The following is a 12,973-nucleotide window of genomic DNA, read 5'->3' as shown; positions in this document are numbered from 1 at the left end:
AGCATGACAAAGCACCACGAAGCTCAAATCATTGCAAATTAATTCAGTTAATTCAAAATAAATTCACTGAAAATATGAAATACAATGATGGCAATAAGAGTATTACTTTTCTGGCTGCTGGTCAGTAAGGAATTTGAAAAAATGAAATGATTACAACTGCAGTAGACAAGTGTTTTAATTCTTACACCAGACGTCAACATTTGATCAACCAAGGTCTTTGCAAATATCCAACACAAACAACAACAACAAAAAACAGAAAGAAAGAAAAATGAAGGGAAAGAAATTTAAACCCAAATCACATTTTAAAATCTAAGCTTTACCCTTAAAACACTGCATTATAATACATGACTATTATGGAGATTGCAGTGATGACATTTATTTCCTTGCCACAAGTTCCAGGAGGGCGGAGGTGATTTTGTCCAGGTTGTTAGAGTACCGGGGTCCTCTGGGCATCCTGGATTCTTGTTCCATGTGGTGGGGAGGTGCAGAAGAGTGAGAGTCGAAAAACTCTCCAACAGGAGGCTGGTAGTCACGAGACGGCAGGGATTCTGGAAACCTTTCAGGATAATAGGGCGGCTCATCTAAGCAGTTTGTATGAGGAGCTCCAGATTCCTCTGAAAAAACAAAAAACAAAAACAAAAAGAGGAATGAAATTGAATTACATGAAAGAAAGTGGAATCAGGCACACTTCCTCTGACACAGGGAAGCTGAATATACAACTTATTGTTTATTATCTTATTTAACGATGCAATCAAATTCATTTATTACATAAAATCAAAAGGTGAATTTGGACACCTTCGCAAACTATGCCTCATTATACATAAATTGAACTAAACTATCCTAAAAGATACCACAACAAAACTCAAAATACATTCAAAGAAGAAAATCCCATCAAATTTCATTTAAACCTCAAAGTTCATAAGGTTATTTTATTAATACATCAATAAATTGGCATTCGATCCATACAACAACACATACACCACAATTCCAGACAAAAGGCGTGATTATACCCCTCCCTCTCCTGTTTATCAGACCTGAACCATGCCTGTTGTTAATGTGATGAACTATACCTGTGGTTATTCTGCTACAGACACATGTTCATGTGGAACTGACTTGAAAGCACAGAGCTGGGAACATCACAGCCTGCAACTGAGCAGATAAATTTGTTTTTAACTGATGAGATATAGAAAGGATTTTGAAATGAAAAAAGCAGCCAAATGATGATTTAAGCCACAGAAGAGGATCTTTCAGCAGGACAATAATTCACAGCCTACCAGCTGCCTGCTGAAAGAATATTTTCTAATAGAGGGGCCCTCCCAGAGCCCTGACCCAAATCCCACAGATCACCCGAGGGATACCATGGAGAAAATTACGTCAGCTGGTCGAAGCTCTGGTTTGGATGAACTGAGAGGCTTGCTGAGTTGAACATTAGGGAAAACTTTGCAGGTATTATAGAAACTGATCTACCCTACCTTTCTGGTACAAGCAGCTCTACTAATGGATGAAAGGGTCTTTAAAGAAGCAACTACTGAGTGGCCTTCTACTGTCTGCCTTTATTTTGAGCTGTATATTGATTTAAAACCTACCATACTTTTCTTGAAAAATATTAGGCAAAGATAATTATGCTTGTGTTATTTTTATTGATATCTCTAACTTTTATATAAGACTATTGAACCCTAATGGGTTTAAATAAACTGCACTGTGATGTACTATACCTTCAAAGCGGCCTCTTTTTGAGTATCTGGAATCTTCGTGTGCAGGGGGGGGATAAACATTGTGCCGCTCCTCTGGAAGATGCTCACGCTGCCTCCAGTCTCTGAAGTCGAGGTCTTCTGACTGTCTGTGGTGCGAATCATCTCTCATGGTCCTCTCGAACGGCGGCTGTCGAGGGTCCAGCTCCATGTTGCTGTAGTTTCTGGGGATCCCTTCTCGACCGTGGCTGTTCTGCTACCATGACAAAACCAAACGTTTTGTTAATATAAGCAAAGTCTTTGTGTTCTTTTACTAATATTATATTAAAAAGACAGGCGGTGTGCAGAATGACTCATACCACAGCTTTCTCCATCTTTTTCGTTTTGAATTCTTTAAGCAGGTTGCAAAGTTTACTTTTCAAGAAGTCAGCCTCTTCAGCATTCTCAATTTCAATGTTGCTCTAAGAAAATGTGAAAGGGGGAAAAAAAAACAACACACTGAGAACTGAGTGAATAGTTGCATAACAAAAACATGACTCACAACATGTGCAAGTCGCCAATAACGACTAATTATCTTACCAGCATATCAAAGACGCCCTCCGACTCAGAGCCTCCTCTTTGGTTCATTTCAGGATGATGTGGACCCTAAAAAAGCAAAAGGTCTTGCGTCAATAAAGATTTGTTTTACTGGACATTACTCTACTGTGATGTTAAAATAAACTACCTGTGGTTCTCTGTAGAGGTCTGAAAATTGTCCTCCACTCATTGGTGCACTACCTGGCCTTGCGTCACCTCCAAACTTTGGATTTGGAGATCCATAATTATCCCCATACCTGAAAGCAGCAATCACACATGTAAAAAAAAAAAAAAAAAGCAGCCCACAACACTTTCCAAAAAAAAAAAAACCAACTACAATTTTTACACTTACATCTCCCTTGTCCCTTCCACTTCCTCTGGAGTGGCATCGGAGAAGCGGCTCTTTCTTTTCCTTTTACCGTGAACATCATCTTCGGCGCCTCCTTTCAGGAACCGCCTGAATGGCTCTGGGATGTTAGAAATGGTTCTGCCAACATCCATGTGTCTCTGTGAGGCTGGGCCTCCTGCTCTCCTATCAACTGCCTCATCTTGATGCGCCTCTCTCATCTCATGACGATAATCTTGAATTATATTGAACAAATTGTCACGTGATCGGTCCCCCTCCATAGATGGAGAGAAGTTCCTCCTCCTGGCTTCTGGTTCACTTGATCCCTGTCTACCTGCTTTGTTCATACCGTCGTGCCTATCAGCTTCCCTCTCCAGGGACCACCGCAGTTTATCACCTTCAGGGTACATGGCCTGGGAGGGTGAATACTCAGAACGACCGTTCCCACCCCTGACATCCTCAGAGTGGAAATCCTGAACAGACTCTCTTTCTGGATAGGCTCTTCTATAAGGAGGCACCCCCTCAGGGTAATAGTCAGACTGACCAAGGCCACGAGGCAACTCCTCCCTAAAATCATACTTGGGAGCATCACCTCGCTCAAGTGCCAAACTTCTTTGTGAATCTCCACCATATCCCTCTTCATACTGAAGACGATAATCAGAGTCCATGTAGCCTTCTCTGTACGCATGGCCTTCCCTGAAATCCGACCTTCGCGGTTCATCTCTGGTGCGCTCATTGCTAAGCCTGTTCTCCCGCTGGCTGCGCCTGTCTACGTTCATGTTAGGTTCATTCGGAGGAAATGCAGATGCGTTTGGGTAACTTGAGGCATGCTTCCTTCGGTGATAGTCCTTGAGTTCGGGTAGGAGTGGTGGCAAATCTTGTGGGTTCGTCTGCTCCCTGTTTTGCCTCTGCCTTTGGAAAGCTAATAATCAAGTAATAATTAGAGAAAAATACAACCAAACGTTTTCCCTATGTGTCTGTAACCTTTCCTTGTATTTTAAAATTACTTTTTAACCATGTTTAATATCAATCAAGGTACCTCTTGAGCTGTTTGATCTACTCTCGTTCCCCTTTTTGAACAATGACTGAAAAAAAACAAAAAAAACAAAACAAGAATAATAAACATTTACTGTATGTAACAAAATGTATAGAATTTTAGAAGAACGTAAAATATGGTGTGTAATTTGGGCAATTCATCTGGCATACCTTTGGAGTCCCTCTACCATCCTGTCTCTCTATTATTTCTGCTTTAGCGCGCATGATCTTCCCCCCGAGGGTTTGTACAGAGGGTCTATCCCAGGTCACCAAGTCAGGCCGCTTCAATTCCTACATAAACAGAAAGGGAATGTGATCTCTCTTTGCTTTAACATCTAATTATAAAGGAAAACAGAATAACAAAGAAGTATTTAAGTAATGCTCTGAATGCTTTACCACATATTTCTGCCTGTGTTTGCGTCCAATCACATGACAGACCATTTCTGCAAGGACAGCTGACTGATTACAGAGCTTACATAAGTATTTGGGGCCTATTTGTCGGTCACTAGGAGGCCCCTCTTCCAAAAAGTTCAAACCTGGAAATTAAGAACAAACAAAAAGTTAAAAACAATCAAATAATCTGGTATTTAAAAAAAACATCTGCTTAAAACTTTCTGCAAAGTTATTCACCAATGATAGGCTCATCCAGATTCAGGTAATCCAGGTACTCTATAATATCCTTAAACTCCGGTACGTGTCTTCTGACAGACCGTCCTGGGAAGCCACATGCTGATAGTTAGCAAAAAGAAAAAAACTACACAGTGTTTTTAAAAGTCATCATCACAGTATAGCAATAAGACAGAGCAATACTAACTGGTGGTGACTAACTGCTTCAATTTAAACTCCTTATTAGAGGGTGAGTCTTTATTAAGGGTTAACAGGGGTAAGGGAAGATTATAAGTGATTATAAGACAAGGCCTGGTGTACTGTAGCTGCAGCTGAATGGTATAAAATCTTCAGCTTAGATCTTAACTATCTTAGATTTCTGATATACTATCATCTAATGTATGAGCTCCAGTAGAACTTCCAGTCCAGACATTTTATTTTTTTCATGTTGCTTTTTGAATGTCATCAGACAAGGAAAAAAAAATTGTTCCCATGATTTTCTGAAACATGTACCTTGTGTGGCATAATGGATTTATTGGCAAAAAACATCTGAACTCTAATGGTACCTATATTACCAAATAAGAATTTTTTTATTTTTTTTTTTTTACAATATCCCAATATTATTGTATAAAAAAAAATCCCAATAATAGTGTAAATGTTTAATTTACTTGTGCAAAGGGCATAAATAAAACCAAGTTATTAAAGTGCATACTTGTACAACATGTTCCTTTATAAAAGACAGTTACACCAAACTCTGGACAGATCTGCAGAGATGTTTACTTATGCCTTTCATCATCTGAGTGTGGAGTATTAGTGCACCCACAGATGTCCTGCCACTAGAATAACTGAATACATATGTATAGTTGCTAAATTTAGTCAGAGTGGATTTTGAGGGAGTCATACAGGCACAGGCTGACCAGTGCCATCTAATTTTGTGCAAACAGCTCGTTTGACTGACATTTTTAGAAGTTGTGAAGATTTCCAACAAGCTGCAGCTGTTGCTTGAAGAGCAACACTGGAAAAGCTGCATTTTAGTAGCCGTGTGTGGTTTAAGAGCAGTACAGTATTTTTTCTGATCTTGATACGAAAATGCTACACATCCATTTCAGCAGCTGATCATGTAACACCATAATTAAATCACAAAAAGGCTTTTAATGCAGCCAAATTTGCCCAAAAGTGCAAAGATCCAGAAAGGAAAAGAAAAACTTAAATGAGCGGAGAAAATGCAGATGCTTCTACAAGTGCACTTCATGGTAAATAGCATCCAGTCACGCTCGGCGGCACGTATACAAACGCAGGCCCAGTTGGTTCTGGTTTTGAATCACGATGGCAAGTGCAAAACATCAAAGTGGCTTTGAAACAGGGTTCATTCTTGGGACACGAGTGGCAGGAGCTTTAATCGCTTGAGGCACCAACACGCTCTGCGGCAGTGATCTAATAAGCATGGGTAGGACATCAAGTTTGATGCATGAAGGCTGTACGATAATACCTACTGACTCAAGCGCAACAATGTACAGCTGCAAAATCTTCATTGTTTGTTTCCTTGCTACATCCACCTTGTCACGGGTCCTGTTAACAGATGTAGACACATTGCAGCTGCCACAGCTCAGATATATTTTCCTCTGTGTTGGAAACAGGTAACACTTCCATTTATTCCGTTTTTTTCCCCCACATATGCTGATGTCTCTCTTGCATTCCCACTGGCTGGGTAGTAGACAGAGGTCATGGCTGAAGTTTCACTGTGAGCTGTCCTAAACTTCTGACCCTGTCAGAAATTTTCCCCAGCTTCTGTTTTGGTAGAAAAGCTGTAAGAACAGCCAGCTTTGATCCTCTCTCGCTGTAAGATGTTGGCTCACCGCTTTGGAGCCACAATCAAAGATGGCACCACTGCCATCCATACCCAGCTCCCCTAATATGGGATTTTTGGGGCAGATGCTGATACTTATTTTCCATCCTTCCATTCATTTAACATTTTTTTGTCACTTATCCAATTCAAGGTGGTGGGGGGTCTGGAGTCTATCCCAGGTGGCTTAGTGGAAGAGGCAAGGTAAACCCTGGACAGGTCATCAATCCGCGATAGGGTTAACATGGACAGACAACCATTCACACCTATGGGCAATTTAGAATCACCAATTACTTTAACCCCAATAACTGGATGTCTTTGGACTGTGGGAGGAAGCTTGAGTACCCAAAGAGAACTCATGCAGACACAGGGAGAACATGTAAACTCCACACAGAAAGGGCCCGGGTCAAACAGTAGATTCAAATGATATGTGTATTATGCATCTGTGAAAGGCCGATATCTGCCGATTTTAATCAGCCAACCAATCAGTCAATTCCAATCCTTTTGGGTCAAAGGACTTTTATGGGTTCACCTATGGAAGAGTTTGGGAAAATTTGTTACATAGGTGTAACAATAGCTCCATATTGCAGTGGTTCTAACAGCGAAACATCCAGTTTAAACACAGGAGGAGACAAACATCCCTTTTGGCTTGCCTCGGGAAGGATATCCAGAGTTTAAAAAAAACTGCCAAATCATCTACCCACTGTGGCGACTCCTGGTGAATAAAAGAGCAGCTGATAGTAGCTTTTTACACAGGTGTAATCATTTTCACCATTCCAACTATGGAAGGGTTCAAACTGGGTCCACGTGATGGAAATTTGATCATCAGATGGTTAGAGCGACGCTCTGACATACATCCACATCCCTCCAAGTTTTCTGTGACCCTGTGGACCCATTTACAGAGATGAGTCCACCGGGTAGAAGTCAAAAAAGTATGCCAAGACTTCTTCTCCGGCTGCAGCTGTCCCAGTATAATCTTCTACTTACGGCTTTTCCAAGGTTTTAAATTGGTAGTTTGCAGAGTTTACCACCAGCTCTGCAGACCACTGTTACATGGTGTAGCTGTTTACTGTCAGCAGGGGGCTGACAGTAAACAACCAGTGCCCAGGCTTGCTTGGGCTGCTGTTGGTTGGTCCTTCAGGCACCCGTGGAGAGGCTTTTTTTTTTCTCCCGTTCATATTAGACTCTGCTGTCGGTCCCTTTCCTCTTCCAGACAACTTTTCAACCAGTCCACACTGGACTTGCATCATCCACATTGAGCTATGTGCTGTTGGGGTTTTGGAGAACCGCACGCAAGCACATTTGCGTAGGTTGCCTCTGTGTGGGCAAATACCTACGCAAACACAGTACTGTAATTCCCACATTAGACTGCACTTTTGACCACCACCAAAACCAAAAGATGGCGTATCTTTTGGAAGAAATGTATTAAATCCCCCCAGTTGAAATCCAGACACTTGTTGAATTAATATCCACTTCACTTCTTGGAGACTGTTTACCCACTGAGGTGATTACATACCTTCTGAGCCTTGTTTCCCATTTGCACTCACATCATTAATAGGAACTCTGAAGTCATGTAGTAGCTTTCCTGACACGTCACCCCTGTTGACATCTTACGTTTTCCTATAATTGTGTTTCATGTTGTTCACTTTCTGTTTGCATTTCTTCATTGCGTGACAGATGCCATGCACCGCAATGAGGGGATTTATTTCAATACAATGTTTACGCTTCTGGTGCTGCATTCCTTTGTTTGACCAGTGTACACTTATATCTGGACCATTCACGGTACACCTTCATCACGAAAAGTTTCTCTTTCCCTGCTGGGAAAGTACCTACCCTAAAAACCTTGTGAAGAACTGTGATGATTCTGAGTTCCAGAGTGTGGATACAGAAAAATGGGGGTACTACGTCCAACAGTCAGTAAACCTAAGAAAAAGTTCCTGCAGTCCAATAGGACGAAATACCAAGGTGCTCTGAAGATGGTCTGGCCCGACGCCATAATGAAAAATAATAACTTGTCTGAATATCAACTTGGAAACATCGAAGTCATGTGACCATTTTAAAGTCCATATTTGTTGGAGCAGAAAGCTGAGTCGACGTGAATCCTCATACAGACTTCCATTTCATTTTCAAAAATAAACATGAAATCACTGCACTGTGCTAAAGAAAAAATATCAATCTCCTCAATAAACTTCAAATTTCTAACTCTCCATATCCAAATTAAGAAAACAAAATGACTGAACACACACTTGCAGAACTAAAAGCCACAACAGCATCAGTGAGATCACACACTGATGTTCAAAAACAAGTCCTGACTTGCAGCCGAAGTTAACCAATTTGATCACTGATGTTAGGTTTGGGGCTTTGTGTCAGTGGTCCAGATATAACCTGAGATGCATCTAAGGAGCCTAAGCGAAACCACTAAAGAAAAAACAATAAAATCTGGACAAACTGTTTGTCCTTACACGTTGACTTCTGGGTATCTTTATACATTTACTTCTAAACTAAACTGCTGCCCATTAAAACCGGAATGGGTACTATTCACATGTATATTTAATTACCCATCAGAACAGACACGTGGCCAGGGAAGGAATAAAAAAATAAAAAATAATAAAAGAGGGAAGATGAATTCTACTTACCAGAAGTTACTAAGCCACCCTCTTTCTGCCAGGAACGAAAGGAGAACAATAAAAATAAAGTCAATCAGTGCTGGATAAACAACACTGGATGTAGTTCACCTCTGCTACAAACAGAAAAGGAGTTATTTTATGGAATCAAACGCATATTAAAACCAAAACCACAGCCCAAATGAGGTGGAGTAAAGGTGCCTGTCCCCACCTGTCTTCTTAGTGTGCGTTAGATCATAAAGAGATAAAGCAGTTAAGGACTAAGGAGTTTGTACTCCAGTCACTTTTCACACAACTGTATAAACTGAACCCCCACCGCAGGAGGCGGGAGTTATATCTGCATGTGAATATATGAATGCAGAGAAACAGGATGCAGCTTTCTTCAGGGTGACCAAAAGTTCTATTGAAACATCTGGAGGGATCCTTCTAGGAACTGTTTATAGGAATGAAATGCACCAGCACACTGCTGTGGCTAAACCAGGGTCCAAATAAAACTTTACCAGTACAAAAAGTGTTTTCCATATGAGACAACAGAGCTTCAGTATGGATGTGAAACTGAAGCTGTAGTGGTCTGCAGAGTAGCCTCCATGCACCTGTTGTCGTCGTCGTTGTTGGTGGTGGTAGCGCTGCTAGGAAACTATAAATGTATACCTACGTATACATCGTTCTGGCTCATAGAAAATAAAACCAGTTTTAAGTAGGTCTGCGACTCAGCAGAACTCCAAACCAGCACCATCCAAGAATTAGCAGCTGGTTTGCCACAGTGGTTAGAAGATAGCCAAAAGACACGAACTCAGGAGCTTATGTGCTACACAGATTCTGTATTTGGCAAGAAGATCTGCCAAAAAATAGCTACCCAAATAACCAAACAGTGGCTGACTTCCTCTAGTGTAAAGACAGGAAGAGAAGGGCGCCAGTTTAGTTCAGCGGGATGAGCAGGCGACCATATGCCATATGACCGGAGAGCAGTAGGCCCGGGTTTGAGTCCCACCCGCGGCCCTTTGCTGCATGTCTTCCTCTATCTCGCTCTCTCCCTGCTTTCCTGTCTCTCTACACTGTCACTATCAACAAAAAAGAGAGAGGAAGAGAAAGTAAGACGCTGATGAAATGTTGCCATGGCTACACAGTCCACTGTTTTTGTTTTTTTAAATTCGGTTTGTCTTCCAAGCTGGACTGTACAACAAGTAACTTGTTAAATCCACACGTGTGTCTTGGAAGGCACACTTCCCAACATAATGAACAAGAACAACCAAGAAAGCTCACATGACGGAACAGACCCGAACCTGGCTCAAAGGCACAGCAAACAACTTCCTGAAATTTTCTTGGGCATTAACAGGAAGAAGTTCAAAGACATATGAAGCTGACACATCATACATGACATGGTTCAAGACCATTTCCTTTATGAAACTCCACTGTCTCCACTGTGTCAGCATAGTCTGTGGCCACTATCACGCTTTATAGTTAAAAAGAAAAACAAGTTTGTTTTCCTTCCTTTAAAACAAACACAACTGTCCATTATTGGCGCCAAGTTCAGGATGCATTGATGTGAAGGGGCCCCTAAAAAAGGCAGATGGTGGTAGGGGCCTGATTTTAGTAGAACATCTGCATCTGGGGAGGTGAGCAAAGTGTTGAGAAGAAATGTCTGGCTTTTCTTTGCAGAAATCCTTAAAACCATTCACCCATAGAACCAACCAAGCCTGCCTTTTTCAAGACTTCTTCAGAACTTGCCGTTTTCAGGTTGTCAGTTGCTCGCTCCAAGAGTAATTGTAGTTGTTTCCCAGAAGAAGAATGCTGTGTGAAATACACAGCCAGGCAGGCTTACACACTCTGTTATAGATCATCGAACTAAATATTACCCTGTCATCCTTGCATAAACTTACTGCAATGGCGAGAGACACAGTACTCTTCTGAAATGGCCAATCCAGCTTCTTCATAGCAGTCAAACACAAAGGTGGAAAGCATCCAGCTTTCCTGGTTGATTCTGTAGCTCAAAACTCACTGAACACTCGACGGCGATGGCTGAACAGAGGCAAACCATGTCACCTTTTGTTGTCACTACTCTTGTACTTACTGTAACACGATTTTTTTTTTTTTTTTTTTAAATCTTCACAAGAAACAATGTATTCGACTGGCAAGACTGAAATAAGAAGAGTTGTCAGATGCAAAACCAGGCATTAAACCAGGAGGGGAAAAACTGTAGGTGGGCTTCAAACAAAAAATTTTTTTTAAAAAGTGAGCGGCTTGGAAAACTTGTTTCTCGCAGACCTCTGGTACCTGTGAAGATCTGAGACTAAAGAGAAAGTACATGGAATAATGCAAAAATGATGATGACATCACTTTGTAATAGATTTTAAATGACTGCATTACTAGTAATGTTTAGCTTTCTACACAAGTAGATTTCTTGAGTACCTTTATATGTCCTGGGGTGGTCAGGTGTATCTTGTACAGGGTATCACCCCTTAAGGATTTTTCACAGATCTTGATTGAAAAAGAGCAAAAAACAGACGAATTAGTAACAATCAGCTGACAGACACAAATAGACACACTAAATTAAGCCTTATTCTGTATTTTAGTTGCGAATGGTAACTTAACTCTAAACTATATGACCACTTATAACCCTTATATACTATTCATTTTATATGCTTTCATAGTATAGTCGGTGTCAAAATTGAACTGGGCCAAGAATTCCTTCACATCAAGTGTATAAAACAAATTCTAATATACATATATCTTTATAAAGTATAAATAGTCTATCTGACATTAATAAAATGATGAATAGTCTTTAATTGGTGTTTCAGAGAACAGGATGAGTGTTTTTTAGATTTTACAATACTCGTTTTTGGAGAAAAACATTAGATATCACAAAATATGATGACCTGTTTTACCTAAGGTGAAAATGTAGCACCTGTAATGATTAAAAGATATTATAATGAGATGGAAAGAATGTTACAACCATTAAAACACTCAACTCTTCATTCTGGATCATATAAAAATGCTTATGACTTCCATATATCAATTCAAATTTAATAAACACTTAGAGCAGGTACTTAGCATGTGTGGGACACATTTTAGCTTTTCGTGTACAACTGGGATTTTTGGAGACCTGCAATGTAAATGTGTCTGTCTTAAAAGCACTTTGAGTTAACTTCTGTTTAAATGTGCTATTGGCTATAAATAAAACAGATTTGATGGTCAACACAAAAAGGTTCAGACATTTTTCATAGTGTTCATGAAAAAAGGTTGTTTTTTTTTAATGAAAACCCTTAGTAGCCTCATTTGGCTAGTTACTGAACTTAGAAGAGAAACAAAGTATCAATCCTAGCGCACTAGTATCTGGTATATCAATACAGCGTTGTTATCGATACTACAGATATTTGGATCGATCCGCCCACCTCTACAACAAAGACAATTTTCGTGACTGAACAAGGGTTCCTCTGTCACCTTTGTCCCATAAAAAAATACGCAGAACTTGGTATGTACAGTTTTAGTTTCAGGGTTGACTAAAATCAACGTTTCTTTGATTTGCCCCACACTGGATCCAAAATCCTTCTGAATAGATACGCGACCCAGATCCATTCAAATTTTAATTTTATTTTTGGCTCACTTCATGAAAAGTCATGACATTTTCAAGCTAAAAGAATCACATGCAAGATATTCTTACTGCAGTCAAACGTAAAAACGGATGGAATTTGACCCGAACAGTATGCAATGGTTAACAGCAGGACCAATTCACGTCCAATGTAATAGACTTTCAGAGGCTAGCTAAGACGTTAGCTTTGCTTGCGGCGGCACGCTTCTTTTCCGTGAACGTCCCTTTCGCCAAATTATTACATGTCTCTCAGTTAACGTTATCATGCTTACCTCGCATTCAATAAACGCGATATCCTCCTCCTCGTATGGCGTTTCGAAGTTATCCATCATGAACCTTAGTTAGTGGCCGTACCCTCCAGAGGTAAAGCTACCTGCTTAGCGACTGTTTACTAGCTAAATCGCCTGAACCAAGCTAATTAACTGTTGTGATCAGATGGTAGCAAGCGTTATTGTTGTAGCACTAGCGAATTGGCGTGTTTTGTTTCTATATTAAATACTCTGTATCCTATCCAACAAATGTTTACACAGCTCTTGTATTATTAAGAAACTAGAGAAAAAATAGCTACGTCTTCCTGGTTGATAGGCGGACCCTCGCTCTAAGAAACCCACGTGACCGGAGCTGTCACCACAGCCGCGGTGACACACCGACGTAAAAAGGGAC

The 12,973-nt window shown here is 40.5% G+C and overlaps 1 protein-coding gene across 4 annotated transcripts; it reads right to left on the bottom strand.

The window, feature by feature from the left end:
- Positions 1–157: 157 nt before the first annotated feature.
- si:ch211-13c6.2 (uncharacterized protein LOC100000125 homolog) lies at positions 158–12,923 on the bottom strand. 4 transcript variants are annotated; one of them, XM_031729368.2, is made up of 14 exons: positions 12,583–12,923; positions 11,131–11,199; positions 8,734–8,758; positions 4,279–4,362; positions 4,045–4,184; positions 3,820–3,939; positions 3,653–3,698; positions 2,620–3,535; positions 2,416–2,524; positions 2,271–2,336; positions 2,051–2,152; positions 1,716–1,947; positions 1,071–1,149; positions 479–614 (listed from the first exon to the last, which is right to left on the bottom strand). In XM_031729368.2, exons 1-13 carry the CDS (start codon positions 12,640–12,642, stop codon positions 1,085–1,087), a joined length of 2,034 nt encoding a protein of 677 aa, XP_031585228.1. In that variant the 5' UTR covers positions 12,643–12,923; the 3' UTR covers positions 479–614; positions 1,071–1,084. The 4 variants fall into 4 exon arrangements, with proteins under 4 accessions (XP_031585225.1, XP_031585227.1, XP_039461036.1 ...); XM_031729365.2 differs by lacking the exon at positions 1,071–1,149 and having other exon boundaries at positions 158–614; XM_031729367.2 differs by lacking the exon at positions 1,071–1,149 and having other exon boundaries at positions 158–614; positions 1,716–1,944.
- Positions 12,924–12,973: the final 50 nt, after the last annotated feature.

Source organism: Oreochromis aureus, linkage group 22, assembly GCF_013358895.1.
Source record: "Oreochromis aureus strain Israel breed Guangdong linkage group 22, ZZ_aureus, whole genome shotgun sequence".
Taxonomy (NCBI): Eukaryota; Metazoa; Chordata; class Actinopteri; order Cichliformes; family Cichlidae; genus Oreochromis; species Oreochromis aureus.
Note: the sequence above shows the minus strand (reverse complement) of the source record. Positions and strands in the feature narration are given on the sequence as shown.